We start from the raw sequence: 23,287 nt of genomic DNA, 5'->3' as shown, positions 1-23,287 counted from the left end.
CCGTGTTATCCACCGCGCTGCTCTGTGATTGGAGGATGGGAGACACGTGATTCGGTTCAGCCAATCAGACGTACGTGCGTTGTTCGCTCCTGAAGCACTTACGCCATATGCGTACGAGAGCATCCCTAAAACTGCCTCTGTCATACAACCAGGAAGAAGGTGGGATAGCGCTACACAGCTAACATCCCCGATCTTTCTGTATACTTTCTACGAAAACAATGGGGTCGTCCAGGTGGAAGGTAGCAGCGGCTGCTTTCCTCGCCGTAGTGAGCTCTCTAGTAGCTGTCAACGCAGATGAACACGAACACACGGTGAGAGGCGCTTTGAGAGGCCGAATGAAAAGAGGGAGCCTTGAAAATAATGGACGTTTGTGCTCAGAGTAACCTGCTAGCTGCACACAAGGAAACAGCATTACTGCTCATGTCTCCATACCAAAGCTACCAAACAGATATGAAAGCATGCAGCCTGCTAACTCGTCCCCTCTTATCGGCCTAAGTGCTTACGGCTAGCTGTTAGCATGTTAGCCTGTTAGCACGTCTTCACTGGAGCTCCAGCGCTCAAGTTAGGCTAGCTCCCGTTAGCTAGCTGGTTAGTTAGCTAGCTGGTTAGTTTCTCAACAAAATCAAAACTGCTCACGTAGTGGATTTGTTGTCTAATCCACGCAAACAGGATGTCCCTGAAGTGACTACTGTTAACGTGATGCCCAAACACCGGGTACACGTCGGGGCCTCTGGGTGTTTCGTCCGTCTTGTCGCTTCTGTGAGACACAGATGTCCTACGTACACATGATGGACAAGTGGACAACATTGTCTTCTTCACATTGTGCAGCTGGCCACTTTAGTTAGTGGAGAAGGATATTGATTTGAATTTAATTGAACTTCCTCGACTGGCGTGCGTTACACCGCAGTTTACAGTGCCTCACTCAGGCAGAGATAAGTGTGGTGGTGCACATTTTTATGTTTGCATGAATTTGAAAAGTCATGATAACGTTACAATGGAGTCATCTTCTTTTGAACCCCAGTGTCTGAATGAAATGTATCAGTAACCATAGCTGTTCTGTTAGTAATATGTGGGTAAACGTGTATTGCAAGTTATATTTCAGTAACATTTTTGCAAAATGTCAAATTGCTGGAATGTAAAGCCAGTATGACCTGGAGAACTGGCTTTGCATTCCTGGATCTCCCATTGGACCTGTTTTGTTCCCCCTGCAGTACACAGATAAGGAGGAGGTAGTCTTATGGATGAACACAGTGGGGCCTTACCACAACCGACAGGAGACATACAAGTATTTCTCTTTGCCCTTCTGCGCGGGCTCCAAGAAGACCATCAGTCATTACCATGAAACGCTAGGAGAGGCTCTGCAGGGAGTGGAGCTCGAATTCAGCGGCCTCGACATCAAGTTCAAAGGTAATCCTCTGTTAGGACTTTCACTTGTTGAGTACAGCTGATGGGAGCACTGAGAGGATCATTTGTCACATGTATCTGCATCTGGGGGTCTATTATTCTTCCAAACCTCACTTTCTAACAACATTTTTTTGTTATTTATCATCCTTGCAGATGAAGTCATGCAAACAACATACTGTGAAATTGACCTGGATAAAGCCAAACGGGATGCCTTTGTCTATGCCATAAAGAATCACTACTGGTACCAAATGTACATAGATGACCTGCCCATCTGGGGTAAGTGATACTTTTTAGTTATTTATTTATTTAAAACAGACCTTGAAAGACCTCCAAGTATTAGTGGATACTGATTACATGCCTGTGTTCTGAGTTGTCCTGTGAATTCCAAACCAGTTCTTATTCAGGGTTGGGACTGTTTTTTTTGCACAGAATCTGTTGAACAATGCAGTGCTCTTGTTGATTAGCTGCTGTCTTCAGTTAGTCATCTTGTCTGGTTGTTTATCTTGTTGTATTGTAGAGAGCTGTATATATTTTTGATTTATGCGGCTGAGAAACCAATCTCTAAATGGAACAGATAAAACTTTACTGTTTTAATTATGGAATAATCCTTTACATTTTTTACAAACTGATATACTATAATTACTTAAAAATGAGATTGTGATGAACATTGAAGAACATTCTACATTATTTACGCTCTACTGATAAGATTTGGTTATATTAATGCAGCTTGACTCATCAAATCAAAACCTTTGTGACTAATTAGGGCCCTTCAAATATTGGTGCATTAACATGTAGAAAAGAGCTTTTGACGTAAACTTCAACAGTGAAGTGCTCCATTGTTGTTCTTTGCTAAGAAGCATATTAATGATATTAATATCATTACACACTCTTCTTAAAACTGTAACAACAAGTTGTCAGCTGTATGGTCACTTACATACGTGGTAATGGTTTGTACAGTGTTGCCACTCCTACAGTTGCTCAAACAGGATGTTGTAGGTAGTGGGTGGGGCATTGGCATTTATTAAGACAATTCTCTATGTTGTATGTTACGTACTCGTGGCCTAATCACAATGAATAAACATGGACTTTAACCTCATGTCCGGTTTGCCAGTGTGGTTACTGAACCAGTGCGCTTATCAAGTCTGAGACAATGATGTTTGGTTGAGTTTATTCACAGAATGCCTGGAGTAGCAGATCTGTGGTTAATTACATTCTGAACACAACACGTTTGCAGCCAACTAACTACCGTGTCTCAAGTTAGATTCCACTCAGCAGCCCAAGTTTGGTAAACTAGACTAAAAACAATGCCTGCCAAGATTAAGTTTTTATCCAGAATAATGTGCAATTTTCATAGAAGTACATAACCTTAGCTGCTACCAATGCTATAATCAGAAACTGTGTGATACTCACCAAAGAGGCAAAAGTATATGTAGAGCTTTATTGAAAATCTTCTCATTAGTGCAACATCTGTTGCCACAAGGGAGTAGCATTGAATTTCTATATTAACATTAAAATGATTTGTTGTGTTTCCATGCAGTGGAAACACAACAAATGTGTTGGAGAAAAATGTGCAGTACGCAGTGTGCAGACCTAGAATAACGGGCAGCCAGTCGAGAGTTGATTCATAGCAATTGTTTTGCATCAAACTAATTTGCTCAGAGTCGGAGATTGTTTCCAGTGGCCAGCAGGGAGAAACTTTGATAACAGCTGAAGCATAAAGACCGCATGCTACATATGATGCTGTTACAAAGTTATTAAGCAGTGTAGCAACCAACATGTGGCATCTATTTGGCATTTACACACCATGATTATTAGTTATCTTTAACCAAAGGCTTTCTGTTTACTCCTGTCTATTTAAGATAAAATAAGATAATCCTTTATTAGTCCCGCAGCGGGGAAATTTACAGTTTGACCACTTCTTTAAAGAGCAGTTCTTTAATTCAGTTTTTGTACATTTTTTAAAGGTATTGTTGGTGAAGCAGATGAAAATGGAGAAGATCATTACCTGTGGACGTACAAGAAACTGGAGATCGGCTTCAATGGCAACAGAATCGTTGATGTTAATCTGACCAGCGAAGGCAAAGTCCGACTTGTGCCAAATACAAGAATTGCCATGTCTTACTCTGTGAGTACTGAATGATCCATTCAATGGTCCTTTTTATATATACTCATCCTTTGTAATATCACGGGGGTTCTGGTCATGTTAACATTTAAACCCCTCTTACTACAGGTGAAGTGGAAGAAGTCAGATGTGAAGTTTGAAGACCGATTTGACAAGTACCTCGATCCATCCTTCTTTCAGCACAGGGTGAGTTGAATGTTATAGGTTTGGTGTTCAGAGGTTTGTGCTTCATCATGCAAGCCAAGAACGCCAGGGGCTCGTTGTAACAGCACACTTGCGTATGGCCTTTCAGAAGGTACAAGTTGAGCCTCATACCTTAGTAAATGAGATGTAATGGACCAGTCTGGTAACTTTTGGCTGACTTTTTGACTCCCCCTGCCATTGTGGCAGAACTCCAGCTGGGCTCTCTCTAAAAGAGAGTTAGGAATCCACACTAGCTACTACAGCCAGTGGATGTAAATGTGTTCCCTGCCCTGACTTGTAGAGTCAAGCTGAGACCATAGATTTTTTTCAAACCAGTGTTTATATAAATGAAATGTCCTGAAATATCCTGGCTAATGCATTTAGCAAGTTTTTACTGAAAATGTTTTCACACCCCTAAAAAGTTTATTTGGTTTTATTGAGGCTCTTAATATTTAATATAAATTCTGTTTTGGTGTAATAATCTTTTATGACATGGTCACTAACTAGAATAACTCTGGATTTGATTCATTCTTCTTTTTAGATTCACTGGTTCTCCATCTTTAACTCCTTCATGATGGTCATTTTCTTGGTGGGTCTGGTGTCCATGATTCTGATGAGAACACTAAGAAAGGATTACGCCAGATATAGCAAAGAGGAGGAAATGGATGACATGGTACGATCATTTTTTTTAACTTAGCAGTTTGCACTTGAGCAAGTTGTTATTTTATGAATGTAAAATTGTGAGCTAAATTAAAAAATGTGGTTTTGTAATCACAATTTAGTGAATGGAGGGAAATACTTTTTAATTCTGTTTCAAGTCTTTTGTCCTACTCTATTTTTTTTAAACTTGAGTTCAAGTGATAGACAATGTAAGTATATGGTGTTTTTCTTATTTTTTTATTTCTTCTCATTCTTCATTATGTCACTGTGCACCATCAGGACCGAGACCTGGGAGATGAATACGGGTGGAAGCAGGTACATGGCGATGTGTTTCGGCCGTCAAGCCATCCGCTGATCTTCTCTTCGCTCATCGGCTCCGGCTGCCAGATCTTCTCCGTCTCCCTCATCGTCATCATCGTTGCTATGGTCGAGGATCTGTATACAGAGTGAGTGGTTGGCATTTAACGGCCTGATTGTAATTTATTAGGCTTGTTTCAGATCAGCAAGTCCTGCGCGGTATCGATGACCGGGGACCGCCGCACAATGAATGCCGGTTAGATTTTTATTCCAACTTGATCCTGGCTTGCTCCGACGACGTGCACATGTAGGAAATTATACCCTCACGAGGTCGCAATTTTTGAGCCAGGCGCCACAGTTGATCTCCACCGAGCTGACTGGCTCTTAATTTGACATCAAACACCACGTTTTGTAGAAAATCCTATCTTTCTGTCAAATTGTAATACTTAACGCTAGATTATAGGCTATTAATCTCATGTTGTGCAATGAAGGTTTAATCTAAAAACATAGAAGTGTTTCACAGGCAGGCATAAAAAGAACAAAGGATAGCATACATTGCAGATACACGCACATGTATAGATTTACAAGCGCATATAAATAAATCCAAACGAGGTCTGCAAACTACAAGTAGCCTGAGAATGTCACCTTTTTTTGACTTCCTGTGAATTCTTTGAAGGCTGCTGAAAACTGTCTGACTTGGCCTCATTTTTTTTTTTTTTACTTTCTAGGCGAGTCGCAGCTCATCTCTAACAAGCCTAGTGTTGTAATTGTGGGTTTGTGGTCAGGTACCAGCTTCCATCTTGAATCCAAATCGTTAAATAGGTAGATTTGTTAAGCCCCGAGTCTAATAAACCCCTTATCAAATATTTTTAATACATCCTGTTAATTAATATATCGCCTAAGACCACTATTCAAGTAATTTTCTTATAAATATGCAATACTTTGAAATGCCTTCATTTTGAGCTCAGATTTTTTTGTCATGTAAAATTGCTGAAAATAAAACCTAGATGGAATTTTGGACTTTAAAAAAAGCTGTAAGACCCTTAACCTCTGTAATTGTCTGGATAAAATGTGGAGGTATAAAAATCCCAGGAAGAATGAATAATTATTTGTGTACAAATGGAGGGAAAACATAGAAAGAATGGGTCCTAATAGTATTCGTGTGTTTTTCTTCGGGTAATGTTCGGTGAAATTTAAACTCTATTGAATTCTAGCTTAAAATATATGATTAGACGTCAGTGTCGGAAAACACTGTGAATATGAAATACCAATTTCAGGGGAATAAAGCCCAAACACTGACCGTGTACTGGACTTCACATGACTCCACTTATATCATTTTTCTCTGCAGGAGAGGATCCATGCTGAGCACAGCTATTTTCGTGTACGCCGCAACCTCCCCTGTCAATGGCTACTTTGGGGGAAGCTTGTATGCAAAACAAGGAGGTAATACTAATCATTCTCTCTTCCCTGTTTATGGGCTACTAGCTTTATTTCCTTTCAAAAGCTATTATTAATGTCTCAAATGATGCTTTTTGATTTGTCTGAATAATACAGGCAGAAGATGGATTAAGCAAATGTTCATTGGGGCGTTCTTGATCCCAGCCATGGTGTGCGGGACTGCCTTCTTCATCAACTTCATCGCTATCTACTACCACGCCTCCAGAGCCATCCCATTTGGAACCATGGTGGGTTTGACACAGTAACACCTCCCTAAAAACCACAGAGCTATGAAGAACATACTCTGAGTCAACCGCCTCAGTTTATCAGTGTGGCTGTGCTGCACTGTGGTGGAAGCGATGTGATCTAGAGTTTATCAGACATGGAGCTGATAGACATGGTGCAGTTTCTTGAAAATTTGTTTCTATGGTTCAGGCATGAAAAAGTCCTATGCCTCGTCTGAAGGACATTAAAAACAGATTCCATCCTATAAAACACATTCCACATGACACTGACTCTTCTGACTCAATGCAGTTTCTTACTGTAGATGAGTTTATTTATGCATTTAGTGGCAACACTTCCAAACTGAACATTAAAAAAGAGAGAGAAACTCCTCAGTTACTTAATTGCAACCAGCTGCTTTTGGGCTAGACACAACACGCAAGAGTTGTACGTCTATCAATGCAACATAAAATCCAACTCAAGTGTCAAGTACCCATCTTAAAATCAAAAACTGCATCTCTCAAACTTGTTATTTCTACCGATCGGAAAAGATCTGGGTCAGATGTAGATTTTTCCTGCAAAACTTAAATTCTTCTTTTAAAAATGACAAGCGTGCATATATTTGTTATCCCTCTGATGCAAAGATAATTAGTGTAATTTGGGCATGTGTATCTCTTGATCAGGCAATGAATATTAATTATGAAAATCTGTGAATCTGGAGATCCAGTTTCCTTGCATAACAGCTCGATTCTCAGGAAGTCATGAAATCACGCGGGATCACATATCATATAAAAATCCACCATCTCAGAGTCCATAAATGTGTTACAAATGTTTTAAATTTGAAATCGGATCAAAGAACGCCGCTGAAGGCTTTTCTCGATGAAAAAGATCTTCTCCCTACTGGCTCCAGCAAGAGTTTGATTGACAGATGGTTCATCCCACCACCTGCTAACTATTTTTTGAAAGTGCCTGCCCTTTCCATACGTTTCCAATGACGGCTTCTCAGATGGTTCTGTTTAACAAACCATCTGGCGGGTCAGGTTAGAGATCCAGCACCTTTAAACAATTCCAACAGTTTATCAAATGTCATTGAGCTGAACAAAACATGCCCGGGACAAAGTCAAAGGACAATTTAGATACATGATGGGGGATCTGAAATCACCCTGGATGTTGGACCAACCCCCAATAGCATATTAATAATGTTTGTATTGTGCAGGTTGCTGTCTGCTGTATCTGCTTCTTTGTCATTCTGCCGCTGAACCTTGTGGGAACCATTCTGGGGAGGAATCTGTCTGGCCAGCCAAACTTCCCCTGCAGAGTGAACGCCGTGCCGCGACCCATCCCTGAGAAGAAATGGTAAGTGTGGCCCAACACACTCTGAGTTTGGTCAATTTTAAGGAATTTGTCTGGAGCAGAGTTGGAGACTCCTTATGGTACATGTATGGTGTTCAAAATGTAAATTAAAACATTCTATTAATCAAGACAAAACATTCTGTACATACTGTATAGTAGTATTGGGACAACCAGTTAGTGTCAACATCAAGTCATCTTTTCTATCCTAATAATTGACAAAATGCTCATTCATTTTGTTAATAACATATACCTGTCAAAAATAACCAGAGGCAAATATAACGTCTTAAAATTGCTTATTTTGTTTTATCAAAACCCAAAGAATTTCAATATACAATGACATGAATAGAGGGAAAACAAGACAAATAAATGCTAATTTAGGGGATTTTCGGTATTAAATAATCTTCTTTGAGTACTACTGTGCAGCATCTGGCCTGCATCCAAACATGGCATCCAGTGTTTTATTGTAGTGTAAAGTGTAATGACAGTGGGGAGTGAGGATGTTGTTCTTAAAGCATGTTATGAATACTAAGTGTAGTTGGGCCTGTGTTCAAGTGTTACACAAGTAGAAAATAGCATTGCTGTCTGCATAAACTCTTTGGGTAATGAAAAACATCAAAGCAATAGACCGAGTGTATTAACATTTACAACCGTCTGCCAAGCTCCGTGGGCAGCTGCCAACAGGATTGGTAGATGTGACTTAAGGCCACCGTCAGACTTTGCTCCGATTTCCAATCTGTCTCCCTTTTCCTTTTTACTTCTCATAACACAATAAGTCATGTACACTTGGCCTGCAGGGGGGGTGGGATGGGACCAGTTGTATACAGAGTTTGAGGTGTACAGTCACATTCATATGTTGAACCTTGTGTTTCAGGTTCATGGAGCCAGCCGTCATCGTCTGCCTCGGAGGAATCCTTCCGTTCGGCTCCATTTTCATTGAAATGTAAGTCTGGGCTGTAATACAGAGGGGTTGAGTCCTGTGAGAGGATCTTTGCAGCCGGTGACACGGTTTATGTCCTCGTTCTTCTTCAGGTACTTCATCTTCACGTCCTTTTGGGCCTACAAAATCTACTATGTGTACGGCTTCATGATGCTGGTCCTGGTTATCCTGTGCATCGTGACAGTGTGTGTCACCATCGTGTGTACGTACTTCCTGCTCAACGCCGAGGACTACAGATGGTGAGTACGGTCACGTTTTGTCATATTTTTCACACTGACTTTTTCAGCACAGTTAATGCAATGTCTAAAGCCCTACTCGCAGGATACAAGTATTACCTGGGGTCCATCGCAAATGGTCTGCCAAATTTTGCCAAACACAAAGGTCATGTGATGAAATTAATTCCATGCGATGTAGCATCTCTGTGATTTGGCATGAGTTTTTTTTGGTAATGTTTTGTCTTTCCTGCAAGGTTTTTGGTATTCTCCGTTTCTTTATTGTATAGTACGATATTTATTATATCATTATTATATAGTACAGTATTTATTATTGACTTATGCTACTGGTTAAGTCTCTAACTGTGAACTAACTTTCACCCTCTCTTTTCCAGGCAATGGACAAGCTTCCTCTCTGCTGCATCCACTGCCGTCTATGTTTACATGTACTCCTTTTACTACTACTTCTTCAAAACTAAGTAAGTTTTAGACTTTGTCCACCATATACAGAGACACACAAGTCTCATAATGGGCGAAAAACATAAAATTCATAGAATGAAAAAAAAAAAAAGAAATCTATTGCTTTGCTTACATGTTGTTTTATCCCTGTTATACTTTAGGATGTACGGGCTATTCCAAACGTCCTTCTACTTTGGGTACATGGCTGTGTTCAGCACTTCCCTAGGAATCATGTGTGGTGAGTCCCACTTCTAGTTGTTTTAATACTGTAGGACCGTCCTGAACTAAAGAGACTTATGACACTTTGGCTAATATATTTCACAGAATTCTGCTTTTATAAACTCCAGCTTTAGTAAAAGAACACGCAGTTGCAAAGTCAGCGTCAGTACCAGATACTTTGAGTATACTGTGAGAACTTTATTAGATTTCATTCATTAGATTTTCTAGTAGTTAAATGTGAAACAAATGTTGGCAAACAGTCAATGTGACTAATTAGCAAAGAGGCAGATGAATAAGACCCTCGTATAAGTTTTTGCAGTTAACAAAAGATCGGGCCTAGTGCAAAGACGTTTTTAGTATCCATATCTTACAGGACCAGTGTGTAAATTGATAAACATCCCCCTGTTTGGCTCAGTTGATGGGAAAGTTACCAAAGAGTTAAGAGAAGAGCTTCACACGGCAGAGCTTCTAGTCCTGCTGTCAGACATCAACATATGTAAAAAACATAATAAACAGTTAATAGTCACAGGGGATCAAAAACAATGATGTGTCATTAGAGCAGCATACTGTGAGGGAGTTAAAGGAGGGTTAGACCTGAAATTGAATGCTAAAAAGCCTTTACTTAACCGAAGCAGCCCATGATTTATAAGGGAAGTAGTCAAAGGGACAGTCATGGAGATAGATAAAATAATATTACACAGCAGGTGGTGTAACACTGTAGGAAGGAATGCAGGCTGTTCCCCAAACACTGAACAAAATATTCATTGTTATTTCTGTGACATATTAAAACTCACATCAATTAATTCAGATGAAGGTGTTCTAACTCTTTGATCAAAAGAGTGTTTCCGTTGCCCCTGTGGAGAGAGCCAGATGATGTAGCACTTGAAGTCGTTTATCAATTTATTGCTCAATTTGACATTCAGTTTTTGGGTTTCATCCACATGGTTGAATCCACTTATTTGAAGTCTGAATTAAATCCATGTAATGGTACAGGATTTCTTTAAAAAATTGCTTGACCTTTTATTGGATACCTTCACCAGTAATCATTTTATCATGTGATGTATTTACCTGCAAAATGAGAGTAGTGATAACTTGCAGTTGCCTGGCCACCTAAAAGAAATTCACAGGACACATTTTTTTTTTCCCAGGTGCCGTGGGATACATGGGAACAAGTGCCTTTGTGAGGAAGATCTACACAAATGTGAAAATTGACTAAGAAGCAAAGTAGCAACACAGGGATCTAAATGGATTTGCCTACATATATCCTGAAAGACGGCAGGCACAAGTCATTCTTTATTACTTTTCTTTCTTGCAAAGATATTGTGAGAATCTCACTTTGTACAATGTAGTTTTTCCATTTTTCCGAATGAATTTCAACGCAGCATCTAAGAACAAGAGCAAATCTGCGGAAGAGATATCAAACACAAGGTTCTGTTTTTATCATATGCTTTCAAACAAACATTGGGGCAATGTTAAAGGCTGACATGGCTTTTCTTTTCCGACCCAGTCCCACCTGAGACCAGAGAACATAAATGTTTATTGATGGAATGGTGTAGCTCTCTTCAGTGAAGAGGCCTAAGTGTATCGAGAGCCGTTGTTCTATTGGGTCAGACTATTAGAGACTTGGGTCTATGCCCGTGTTCTGACTCGATTTCTATTTTGTATTCTTGAAGTCACTCGAAATATCGTTAATCCACAGTACAGTTGTTTGTTTTTGATTTACTTCCACTGCAAAGAGAAGATATAAAAAAAGCTGTTTGTCACTCAAGAATCATTCCCCCATTTCGACGATTCTTAATTCCCTATTACAGTAGCAATCCATCCAGTTGTTGAGGGAGATTTTAGTCCTGCTTTAGTTTACTGTACAGACGAGAACAGAGGGACTGATCAACAGTTGAGGTACAGTAAGAACCGATTTTTAAATGGATGTTTGATGTGATCCAATTTCCCCGTTTAGTCGGGGTTTTCTTAATGTTTGGGTTTGAATGAAGTCTACTTGTAAAGATAATATATGAATGGGTGGGAGTGTATATAACCTTAATGTACCTTTAGATGTAGATCCCAAATTTATTTTTTCGTTGTACAGATTTACTACAGGGTGTTTTTTTTGTTTTTTTTTTTTTTAAATGAATCATTCAGTTATAAACAAAAAGATTTTGGTTTTTTTTCTTTCCTTTGTTTGGTGCTTGGGATGGGGCTGGTGGCGCTGTTACATCTTGCCTGAAATTGCATGAAGTTTTCACCAAACCATCTGATCATCAAATTCCACTTCAGTCAGCGCTGTCAGTTTTCTTTTCTTTTCTTTTCTTTTTCAGTCTCAAAATGTAAAGGTACATTTTGATGACTAGTAGGCCGGCTTATGGACACTCTTGTTTTGATTTCATATATTATTTAAAGCTTTAAAAGGCTCTACATCTTCTGGTAAGCCATTTTCCTCATGTACTTTCTGTTGCCTAACCTGAAACATAATTTGTGAATGTCAGATGGAATGAGGCAATTGCTTTGTTTCCGCAAACATACTGTACAAAGTGAAGTTTATGTACACTTAAAAACTAGATGTTTTCATAACCACACAGTGCTGCGGAGTGTTTCAAACGCTTTTCTCCATTTTGTGTAAATACAGTATGTACCCTACTTGTATGACAATTGGCAATGCCTTTTTTTCTAATTTCCAGTTTCCCCCACTGAAGTTGATTTTGGCACCTCATGTTGTGTACCAATGTCTGATTAGACATTTTGAACCTGCATATTAACTTGCTGTAAAAAGAGAAAAATAAACATGTTTATGTACAGGGGTCATTAAGTGTGGTTTTGACCTTGAGGATAAATATTTTTTTTCTGAATTAATAGATCATGTTCTGTAGATGTGTACATGGGCAGAATTTGATGTCAGAGGTATGTGGTTGGGGTAAAAATCCTCACTGAGGTGGAACAAAACACAACTTAGTATTTTCATGATTTTGATGATGATGGTTGTAATAAAAATATTGAATACATCAAAAAACAGCAGAAAAATAATGGTATTGATCAGTAGTTCAAAACAAAACCACTTAAGAGATGATGCCACTTAATTTCATTTCATTTTTCTGATGCTTGGATTTAGTTTGAATTTGCACTAATTGTGCCCTGCTACCTGCTATACACCAAAGCAGTATGTATATCAAAATATGAGATATTTTTAATACAAAGTTCTCATAGAAATTTCACACAGACACCTTTTTAAAAAAATATATTTTTACTAAAGGTAGTATACGAAGTTATGTTGCCACAGTTCAGGCCATCACATTGATAAGAAACTTTGTACCAAAACATTTATGGTGATGCAGTAAATCTACATGTTTGAAGTGAGGAGAAATATGAATTTCTTTCATGTTAAGATGGAAGAAATTGTGCAAAAATAAACTGTCTTTATGGCTTTTAAACTTTTGGTGATATATCAACAGCAAAATGTAACTCCAATAAACCCTATCCTTTGAGATTGGAAAACTTTACATGACAAAAGCCACATAAAATGTGTTAAAACTGAAAAACAACTTTAACTTGTATATGACTTCATGGATTGCTCAGTACGCCCTGGGTGCACGTCTTGCATTACTATCCAAGTGTTCAAAATGGTAATCCACACATTTATTCATTATTCTGGTTGATACGAGAAAGGGGTGAATGTCATGTTTTTGAGTTGTGCGTGGCCTCAGAGATCAGCACTTTTACCCACATGCTCGGTCAGCAACACCATTAATGAGCATCACATCCTCTCCGTAGACGGAGTTAACGGCTAACTATAACAACTCCTGTCAACACGGATCAATGGATAACTAACATTGAAGACATTCATTGTTGGGTTTGTTGGAAATAAGCACCAACGGCAATTCAAAATGAGTTTTTAAGTAATTCTAATAAACAGTAATTAGTGTACTTTGATGTCATCAATTACCTCGGCGGGGATTCATTTGTCATCCATCTTTGCCACAGCCTCTCATACACTATTGTCACAAATCTCTCACCTCTCACTAAGGTGCCCTACCGTCTGCACACAGCAGGAAACTGCAACAGTGAAATTACGTAATTTTTTGGTAAAGATATTGGTATAGAATGACTGAAAAATATAGTAGAGTATGTTGTAGAAGTCGTTAAAAAGTAATATTACAAAAACTATCATCTGTCTACTTGGTACCAATGGTACCTGTAACAATAGCATGGCATTTTTTTAAAAAGTGCATACTATAGTGGGTAGAACAAGTAATAAAAAGCCATAGGAGAGCATATCGAAAGTAAAAAAAGATATTCGTAGTATGGTAAGGCACTGGTGTTAGTATTACTTCTCATACAATTTTTACTCTTGTATTTAATCCTTTTTTGTTGTTTTTAACATTGTTTCCTTTATTTATTTACCTTACTCTCATTGCTATTGTATTCTATTCATCAATGGTGCCAGTATTATTTATTTTACACTTAATCATTTTTATTCTTTTGTTCATATATATTTATATTTTTATTCCATTGTGTTTTGCTGAATTTCCTTTCAGGATTAATAAAGCTCTATCATATATTAGGTAGAAAAAATACAAAAAAGCCCTGGATAGCATGTTGAAAAAACTCATGAAAATGTAATGGTATAGCACCTTGAAAAGTCATAAATATTCATAGTATAGCATGTCATAAAAAGTAATGAAGTCATAGTATTGCATGTTGAAAAAAGTCATAATACATCATGCCAAAAAGTACAAGGATTGTTTTTCTAAAAAAAAACAAAAAAGTCTTGATATAGAATGTTGAAAAATGTATTAAATAGTTATAGTATAGTCTGTAGAAAAAAAGTCTTGAAAAAGTCATAGTACATATAAAATGTTATAAAAAGTTATAGTGTTGTATGTTCAATTTAGTAATAAAAAAAGTAATAATAAAGTATGTCTGAAACATGTATGTAATATTATGTTGAAAAAAGTCATGAAGTCCTAGTATGTGGCTTTTTTGACATAAAAAAGTATTTTATGTCGGAAAAACTCAGTATAATATTTAGAAAAAACAAGTGAAAAGCCTTAGTAAATATGTCAAAATGTATAGGATAGAATGTCTAAAAATGTCATTAAAAAGCCATAACATAGTATTTTGAATAAAGTCAGAGTATAATCTGTTGAAAAATCATAGTAAAATATGTTGTAAAAAGTTACAAAAAGTCATAGTATAGTATGTCAAGTGTCCTAATGTTAACGTCTTCTTTTTCACTTCTACTCTGACTAAACAAAACCTGAAATATTTTTCTTCACTGAATGCACCGGTTCCTTTGATTTCATGCTTTAACACTCCTTTTGTGATGATCCAATTATATTACAAATTTTGTAAACATTACAAATAAATCTGATGTCTGTATTTTTTAAACTTCTGTTGTAGGATTGTGTATGAATGATTTGTTTGGAGAAATCAGGACAATAGAATATCTTGAACTATTAAAATATATAATTCTTTGGCATGATTGTAAAGTAATAAGTGTCCTCTTACTCAAAAGTTTTGAGGAATTATGGTCTTTCCTCAAGTAAAAATTTTTAAGTTTTTGACATACTATACCATGAATCTTTTAGGACGTTTTTTGATACCCTATGCTATGACTTATGGATCATGTGTGGGTTTTTATGAGTTTTTTCAACATAGGATCCTATGACTTTTTTAACATGCTATTCTGTCTTTTTATTAATTTTAACGACATACTATACTATGACTTTTTTGACAAACTATACTATGACTTTTTTTTTTAATTCGACATAATATACCATTACTTTCTTCGACGTAGTGTACTATGATTTTTTTTTTACTTTTCTCAACATACTTTACTGTTTTTTTCCGACATTCTATACTTTTTTTATGCCTTTTAAAAAAAACTATAACTTTTTAAAGACTTGTTTTGATAATGCTATATTATGACTTTTATGAATTTTAACGACATACTATACTATGACTTTTTGACGAACAAAACTAGGACTTTTAAAAAAACTATTTCGACTTAATATACCATGACTTTTTTTGACATAGTGTACTTTGACTTTTTCATGACTTTATTCAAGATACTACACTGTGATTTCTTTTGACACAGTATACTATAATATATAGATAGTGAATGGTGAGAACCAGAGGACTTAAAGCAGTTGGGATAGATTGGATTTCGAACTTGTAATTCTGAGTCAATGTTTGAGGAAGACAGAGTTGTTGAAGCAGGTCAGCTAATATTTAGCAGTGCTATATTCTAGATCACACCCTGAGTTTTAAAGACACTATACAATGACTTTTTTACGACTTCTAAAGACATACTATACGATGATTTTCTATGACTTTTTTTCGACATGTTATACTGACTTTCTTTTACTACTTTTCTCAACATACTATACTATGACATCTTTCCGACTCCATTATTGATTTTAAAGACATATGACATTCATGACTATGACTTGTTTCGACAAGCTATACTATAATGTTTTTTAAACTTATTTCAATATCCTATACTGTCTTTTTAATGAATTTAAAAGACATACTATACTATGACTTTTATCGACATGCTATACTCACTCACATCGACATTTTTTTACTTTTTTTTTGACATACTATATTACTTTTTCATTACTTTTAAAGACATATGACTTTTTCTAAATCCTATACTATAACTCTTTTTATGACTTTTAGTGACATATTGTACTATGAATTTTTTTTGACATACTATACTATGACTTTTTCTTCATTTCTTTCGACATAATAAACTCTAAATTCTAGATAGTGAATGGTGAGATCCAGGGGACCTAGAGGAGATGTGATTGGTTGGATTCAAACCTGTTTTTCTGATTCAGGATTTAAAGATGAAACATATGTTTTATCAGGTGAGCTATTGGAAAAAAGAACTATATTCTCCATGACTTTAAAATACTAACTATACTACGACATTTTCAAAACTTTTTCCTACTAGCTGTTCCATTCTTTTTTTTTTTCAAAATACTATGCCGTTTCTTTTTTATGACTTTTTTGAAATGCTATACTATGACTTTTAGACATAATATGCTGTGACTTTTTTATGACTTTCTTCAAATTCCTATACTTTTACTTTTTAAAGACTTTTTTTCTACATACTATGACTGTTTTTGACAAATTATTTCCCAAAGAATAAAATAAACATCCCGTGTTCCTCCCGTATATTATTCCCTTGCATTTGTCGATCGATTTTCATCGATCCATCGCCAGTCCATCACAGGGCTGGCACAGGGAGAGTTAACCATTCATCCGCTCAAACTCCAATTTAGAGTAATCAAATAACTTCAGTTGCATATCTTTGGACTGTCGGAGAAACCAGAGGAAATCTACACTGACATGGGGAGAACAGAGCAAACTCCACACAGACAGTTCAACGTATGCTTTATGCAGATTGTCAAAGAGAAGGTCAATTAAAATCAGTTAATCCATCAGGAAAATAAACAGCCATGAATAAAACAGTTTTAGGTCAGTTACTTTGATGCCCTGCTTACAATATAGACTACTATCTGGTACATCCATCAAACAAAGAGCTTCCATTTACAAAGAATAGATTTATTCAACTGTATCTGAATAAATACATGTATAAACAATACACTAATAGTTTAGATATTTTTTAGGTGTACGAGTTGTGAACTTCTTCTTCAGTTGACTTTTTCAAAGTACTCTTTGGATCCTTCTGGGGTTGGTTTGATCTGAAAAGCAAACAGTTACACAGAATAAACTTCCACTGACAGAATACTGAACAGGGACACTTCATCTGAGTAATGATTCAGTTGAAAAGGCAATAACATTAGTGTTTGAGAAACGGTTACAGATCAGAGGTTCAATCAGAGATATAAAGAACTCACCGTTGGGGACTCAGGGGTCCAGCTGGCCGGACACACCTCACCATGGGTCTCCACAAACTGGAATGCCTTAACCAAACGTAGCGTCTCTTCTACACAACGACCTACTGGAAGGTCGTTCACACTCATGTGTCTCACCACGCCGTTTGTATCAATGACAAACAGGCCCCTGAGGGACAAATGATACGAGAAAGTCAGCAATTATCAAGCATCTTTCTAAACAACAGTTTTGAAGTTTTCTACAAAACAAAGAACCCCCAAAAATATATTGATGTGAAACAGACAAAAAATATTGTAAAGATTTTTAATACAGGCAATAAAAAAATGAAAGCAAAACAAAATCAGTACCGTAGGAAATATACGTAGGATAGAAATAGCAACAGTCACAGTGGTATCATTAGTACCAGCAGTAGTTCTATGGAAATATAATAGATACCAAATAAATAGCAGCGACTCTAAGTTATCTTTGTGCTTCAATAAGGTTATCCTTCCAAAATCCAACATCTCCTACTTTTATTCAGTAGCCATATGCATTAGCTTCATCTTCTGTATTTCGGTATTGCCGGGGTCGTGTGTGATTATTACACTGTGCACCATCATTGTGCAAATTCACCAAAATGCTGTGCGTAAGTATAGGTGACCAACACCTTTCTATTTTACTCAAACGGTCCTGAAACAACATTATGATACCATATAAAAACAAGCCAATACTATCTAAAGGTCTCCATAAAAAGACGTGGCAGACAGAAGTGATGTAAGCCATAATAATCCACGGACTGTATATAAGAAGTGGACGTAGTCATCGTGACGTCACCCACTGGTTTGTGGACTGCTGTTTTGAAGCCTTGAGTTTGATGATATACGGCTCTGGTAGCGGTAGCCACCTGTCAATCACAGTGAGCCGCCCTGAAGCCTGCGCTGCTTTCTAGTCTACATGAACATCATGCTGTATTGAAGAAGACTTGAAACTAAAGATTGCAACCATAAACTCATGTTCACAATGTTTACTGAGCTAATAAATCAAGAGAGAAGTAGAGTCATTTTCTCATAGACTTCCATTTTGGCTTCACTTGGCAGAACCGGAGGTTGACGCCTGCAATAATCGCAGCAGTAATGGTAATTGTAACAACATAACTAGTTCAGCGACAGATCCTTTAGGGTTCTTATCACACAGGCCCCCGTCTCTAATGGTTTGTCTTTTATGTGTTTCTTCACTGTATTTACCAGTATGTCATAATAACTCTGCATCTCTGTGCAAATAAACTTTACATCTAAATACATAATCAAGGCAGTGATAAACCTGTAAATTGTGTTGGAAATTACATTTTTCAACACTATCAACTATCAAAATTGTATAGTGCGGTTTCCATGTCCTGTAATGGCAGTTGTGAATAGATCACATAGAGCACATAACGAACGTACCTAAGTGCAATGCCTGGATTCTCCAGCAGCACCCCGTAGTCTCTAGAGATCTGCTTGTTGAGGTCAGACAGTAGGGGGATGTGGATGTGGCCCAAGCCTCCAGTCTGACAAAACACCATTAAACAAAACCTGTTAGATTTACAGTGACACAATTACTGCTGCTAATACTGTTGATCATAACTTGTTTCAGGTATCCGCAGGTCAGTCATTTAATAAAATGCTCTTTTATAGCTGACATCAAAGAATGAAGGAAAAAAAAGACACAGAGTAGCTTTGGATCCGTGGCTTTGTTACTGAATAATTATTGAAATGAGGTAGAGAACCTTGCGTGGCGTGTTGATCCATGCTAGGTGGGTGAAGTGAGAGTCCACAGACACGCCCACCACCTCACAGTTTATGTCATGGAACTCACTGGCCTTGTCGCTGAATGAGATGATCTCCGTCGGACACACAAAGGTGCTGCAATATGGCAAACAAAGAGGAAGGTTGAAGGTTCTGCGAGTGAAACATTTACTGATTCCAAATTCTACTGGTCGTCGGTAGAATTATCATTTCAATCAAAGGTAGGGAGAGCCATTATGTTGTTCTCTTTGTGCATGTCACAAATACTCACAAATCCAGTGGATAGAAGAAGAGAACCAGGTATTTGCCCTTGAAATCATCCAGGCTCATCTCCTTGAACTCCCCATTGTGGACAGCTGTGGCCTTAAAGGCAGGAGCAGGCTGAGTGACAGCAGGGCTCCATCTGGAAGTGCCTGATATAGTAAAGACAAACGCAATTTATTCATGCATACGATTTGCTTGGTAAACCCAAGGTTACTCCAGACTTCTATATACAATCTTACTTTACATCTAACATTAAGATAGCTTCAATGGAACATGGGAGCTATTTACAGTGATAGTGAAAAGGCTGTGAAATGGGACATGCAATCAACGTGACCCACTGTACACTAATTACAAGCAAGAAAATCAAAGTGTACTGCATAATAACTTAAGTAGGATTGAATTATAATGAAAGGATAATAGAATATCAACTACAAATATCAACTAAAAAACACTTTTGTTGTATATGTAGTTTTTTTCACGATCAGTTCATTGCCCAAAAACATCAATTTGAATATTGTATATGTGACAGTGCATATAATGGCTTATTTTAACACATTTAAATCACAAAAAAAACTATAATATTGTGATATTGTTGCTCAGCTATATCTGATGTTGAACTTTTATTACCACATCCAGATCTGCCAATTATTTTCTCAGTTAACTAATGAATCAAATGGTCTCTTAAATGCCATTGTCAAAATTGTTACAGATGAATATTTAAGTCAACCAATTAATCGTTAATGCGCTAGCCATCTTATCAAAATTAAAGTGTACATTCTCTGACTTTGGTTTTGTACATACTGGTAGAGAAACAGGTTCTCTGGAGTGACGGAGCAGTGAGGATTCTTGCAGCTCCAGATGCTCCACGTTGACTCGCTGCTGTGACTTTTAATCCTCCCACTGCAACATTTGCCTTAAAAAAAAAAGATATCAATTCATTATTAATAATTTACAAATACAATGAAAGTAATCTAAGCTAATTTGATTAGATACTTGTGTGACAGGCAGATATCGTCTACATGGATGAGGTAATGAAGTTTTATTCACGTTACATCAATTCATTCTAATGAGATAGCCTCAAGTAACGTTAGCTAACGCAATGTTAACTTGCTAACTAAAACTTAATTCAAGACATGCAATTTGATTACTATTGATACTGGTGTGTTTAAAGCCTTTGTTTGCATATTGAATATTTGTAAATAGAAGTATGGTTTTTTTTTTAGTTCAAGGTTGCTCTAATGAAGATACTTATATGGAATATATTTAAATAAAACAGGACATTCACAACAATTTTTTGTTGTTGTGAATGTCCTTTCTTTTCGTATGGCATAATTTCTGCATAGTTAATTTTGAATTATCTTCATGTCCATATGTAGTTTTTTAGCTACTTGGGGGGGATACCCCCGAGTCAATATAATCCTACTGCAGAGCTGCTACACAACAGTTTTATATCTGCAGTTCTGACTGTAAAGCCAACGTGAACTAACTCAAGCAAAAACACGTATACATTTTTATTTTAAATATGTTCAGTAAAATATAAAAGAGCCAAAACTGATGCTGCACTTCTCTCTCTAGGTTTAAAAGTCAGCCATGGAGCTCGTGTGACCTCCAACCAAAGAGTGACATCACAGCAGATGGTTTTCCATTGGCTGGCCAAAATACCTGCTGTTACTAACAGGTGTAAAGACAAGCTCACTACAAATAGGCCTGCAAGTCTGATGTGGATTCCATTTGTGCAGTAAAAGACAAAGACAATAGGTGTGAAGAAAATACCAAAAATAATTTGTTTCTGTTGAGTGTTGACAGGTTAGTCAAGTTAGTGTGTTCACTTTCTAAAAATAAATTATAATTTCTTTCATCTAAAAAAAAATGTTTTAAGTATACCAGGGCTTACGTAGTACTAGAACCGAGTAGCAGCAAACAAGCCAAGGTACAAGAACCTTGCATCTCAAAATGTCTGTGAAAAGGCCTATTGTTTTGATAACTGTATTAAGTATTTCACATACAAAAGTTTAACTCTTCAAGAGCAGCTCTGTCTGCAAGAAATGTTTGTGCTAGTCAATATTGCTAATGGCCTACAGTGTCAGCTCTATGATTTTCAAGCTATAGATTGTTCATGTAAACAAAAGTCTGTTCACTTTTTAGGTGGCCATATTGTTCAAACTGAAAAAGCTACATTTTATACTGCTGTTGTGTTTACTTCCACCTCAAAACCTGCAGTTTTCCTTATGACAAAACGATATGCCTACTAAAGGATGATGCACACATACCAAGCAGGCTTTAGTTCACAGAATACATTTTGACTATTAAAGCAGAAATGGTACAGGTATAATTCAAACTATTACTCATGGCTGCATTCTATTTAGGTTTGTCATTTCAAGGATATAGTTAAACTTTAAACAAATTACTGTTAGGGATCAAATTCTGACCAAACATAAAAGCATCAACAGAAACATGTGTGCGCTTACTACCTGGCATGGCTTACTGTAACATCTCAAGATAACCAAAACATGCCATTTAAGGAGGGGAAGAGCGCCATCCACTGGCTGTTTAATGCAAGTGTCAAAAATAACTGCTAAACTTGCACATAAAACTACACAGTGAATTTGATTCAGAACACGAAATGCAGAATATGTCAGACACAAAAAGTAGGCGCTCCCACCAAATACCAGATATGGGTCAACATCAGCAACGTTAGTGGGTGGCAAGCTGAAAGTTTCTCCTAATTTATAAGGATCATTAAACTATTTCAATATTTTAATACATCACTCCTTTGCCTCAGTCAAAAGCTTCCTTTAATATGGCCATTCGGGGTTTTTTGCGTGTACTTTACACATTTTTCCTAATGAATCTTCCCAAAAAGGCAAATTAGCCCCAGAATGCTCAGAGATTCCCATTCCTTATACGTTTGAACATTATTTATATTGCATTGTATTTTCATGCTTTTGTTTTATTATTGGTTTTTTTTCAATTTTGAATTGTTAACTAAAGTTTTTTATTTTAACTGTTATGGATAAATATGATTAATTTACCATTATTTTTGTGACTTTTAAGGCAAAGCTACTTTTGTTGTTTTGTTAGCAGTTTAGACAGAAACTCTTACTTATGACCACATGACAATAATAACATGACAATAAAAACCTGTGCAATACATTACACATTACACTGTGCAATAATAGTTAAAAAAGTTAAAAATAGTTAAAATAGTTGTTGTTTTTTTCTCTGTCTGTAAATATAATATTTCAGTTATTGTTGTTTTTTCTATTGCTTATTTATAATACTTGTTTTATTTTATTTTTATTTTTTATTTTTAGCTTGTCTTCTTCTACTATGTCTCTTGTGTGCACTTTACTCTATGCTGTTGTAAGTCTGCAAATTATCTTATCTTATCTTATCTTATCTTATCTTACTCTGCTAAATAGCCTTACTTACTTTTAGTTGAGTATTGCTAGTGAACGATCAACCCACACCCCGCGGACCAGAGGTTTATCACCACAGTGTCAGTCGGTCCTGTGCTTTAAATGTGCGACACTCACGACATGACAGCACCTCGACTACTAATCATCACCTGCTATCAACACCAGTTCATTATTAATAACGGAATACCAAATTATGGAGAAAGAGTGTCGGTTTCAAAGTGTACGCTGCATGAAGTTGCACTCACAGAGGTCCTGAGCAGTCTTCCGATGGTGGCCGCCATTTTGGATTATGTCAGAGGAGATTATTGCGTCATTTACACACGTGGTCGACGCAAACCAAACTTTAAAAAAAAAAAAAAAAAAAAAAAAAGTATATATTATCAAAAAGTAAAATGACTCACTTGATATTCTGCACAAAAAAGTGGTCGAAGACGGTTCCTGGTACAAATGATGCCTTAAAAATAAAAAATAAAAGGAAG

At 36.8% G+C, this 23,287-nt stretch overlaps 2 protein-coding genes across 2 annotated transcripts; one reads left to right on the top strand and one right to left on the bottom strand.

Moving 5' to 3' along the window:
- The first annotated feature begins 21 nt into the window (after nucleotides 1–21).
- Nucleotides 22–12,300, top strand: tm9sf3 (transmembrane 9 superfamily member 3). Its single transcript, XM_054599927.1, has 15 exons — nucleotides 22–311; nucleotides 1,212–1,407; nucleotides 1,558–1,680; nucleotides 3,369–3,529; nucleotides 3,635–3,712; nucleotides 4,251–4,382; nucleotides 4,649–4,815; nucleotides 6,015–6,109; nucleotides 6,221–6,351; nucleotides 7,542–7,681; nucleotides 8,550–8,618; nucleotides 8,708–8,854; nucleotides 9,223–9,306; nucleotides 9,448–9,524; nucleotides 10,654–12,300. Exons 1-15 carry the CDS (start codon nucleotides 219–221, stop codon nucleotides 10,719–10,721), a joined length of 1,761 nt encoding a protein of 586 aa, XP_054455902.1. The 5' UTR covers nucleotides 22–218; the 3' UTR covers nucleotides 10,722–12,300.
- A 4,580-nt stretch (nucleotides 12,301–16,880) lies between these two features.
- prdx3 (peroxiredoxin 3) lies at nucleotides 16,881–23,137 on the bottom strand. Its single transcript, XM_054599638.1, has 7 exons — nucleotides 23,054–23,137; nucleotides 20,191–20,302; nucleotides 19,397–19,538; nucleotides 19,107–19,242; nucleotides 18,784–18,887; nucleotides 17,365–17,530; nucleotides 16,881–17,208 (listed from the first exon to the last, which is right to left on the bottom strand). Exons 1-7 carry the CDS (start codon nucleotides 23,087–23,089, stop codon nucleotides 17,158–17,160), a joined length of 747 nt encoding a protein of 248 aa, XP_054455613.1. The 5' UTR covers nucleotides 23,090–23,137; the 3' UTR covers nucleotides 16,881–17,157.
- Nucleotides 23,138–23,287: the final 150 nt, after the last annotated feature.

The sequence above is a fragment of the Anoplopoma fimbria genome, chromosome 6 (assembly GCF_027596085.1).
Source record: "Anoplopoma fimbria isolate UVic2021 breed Golden Eagle Sablefish chromosome 6, Afim_UVic_2022, whole genome shotgun sequence".
In the NCBI taxonomy this organism is placed as follows: Eukaryota; Metazoa; Chordata; class Actinopteri; order Perciformes; family Anoplopomatidae; genus Anoplopoma; species Anoplopoma fimbria.
Note: the sequence above shows the minus strand (reverse complement) of the source record. Positions and strands in the feature narration are given on the sequence as shown.

Excerpts from the sequence above, each read along its gene's own strand:
- tm9sf3 (XM_054599927.1), top strand. The coding sequence starts at position 219 with ATGGGGTCGTCCAGGTGGAAGGTAGCAGCGGCTGCTTTCCTCGCCGTA. Across the intron at positions 4,816-6,014 it reads GTCGAGGATCTGTATACAGA|GAGAGGATCCATGCTGAGCA; the intron begins GTGAGTGGTTGG and ends TTTTCTCTGCAG. Across the intron at positions 8,855-9,222 it reads AACGCCGAGGACTACAGATG|GCAATGGACAAGCTTCCTCT; the intron begins GTGAGTACGGTC and ends TCTCTTTTCCAG.
- prdx3 (XM_054599638.1), bottom strand. The coding sequence starts at position 23,089 with ATGGCGGCCACCATCGGAAGACTGCTCAGGACCTCT. Across the intron at positions 19,243-19,396 it reads TTCTTCTATCCACTGGATTT|CACCTTTGTGTGTCCGACGG; the intron begins GTGAGTATTTGT and ends GCCATATTGCAG. Across the intron at positions 17,531-18,783 it reads AATCCAGGCATTGCACTTAG|GGGCCTGTTTGTCATTGATA; the intron begins GTACGTTCGTTA and ends TTTGTCCCTCAG.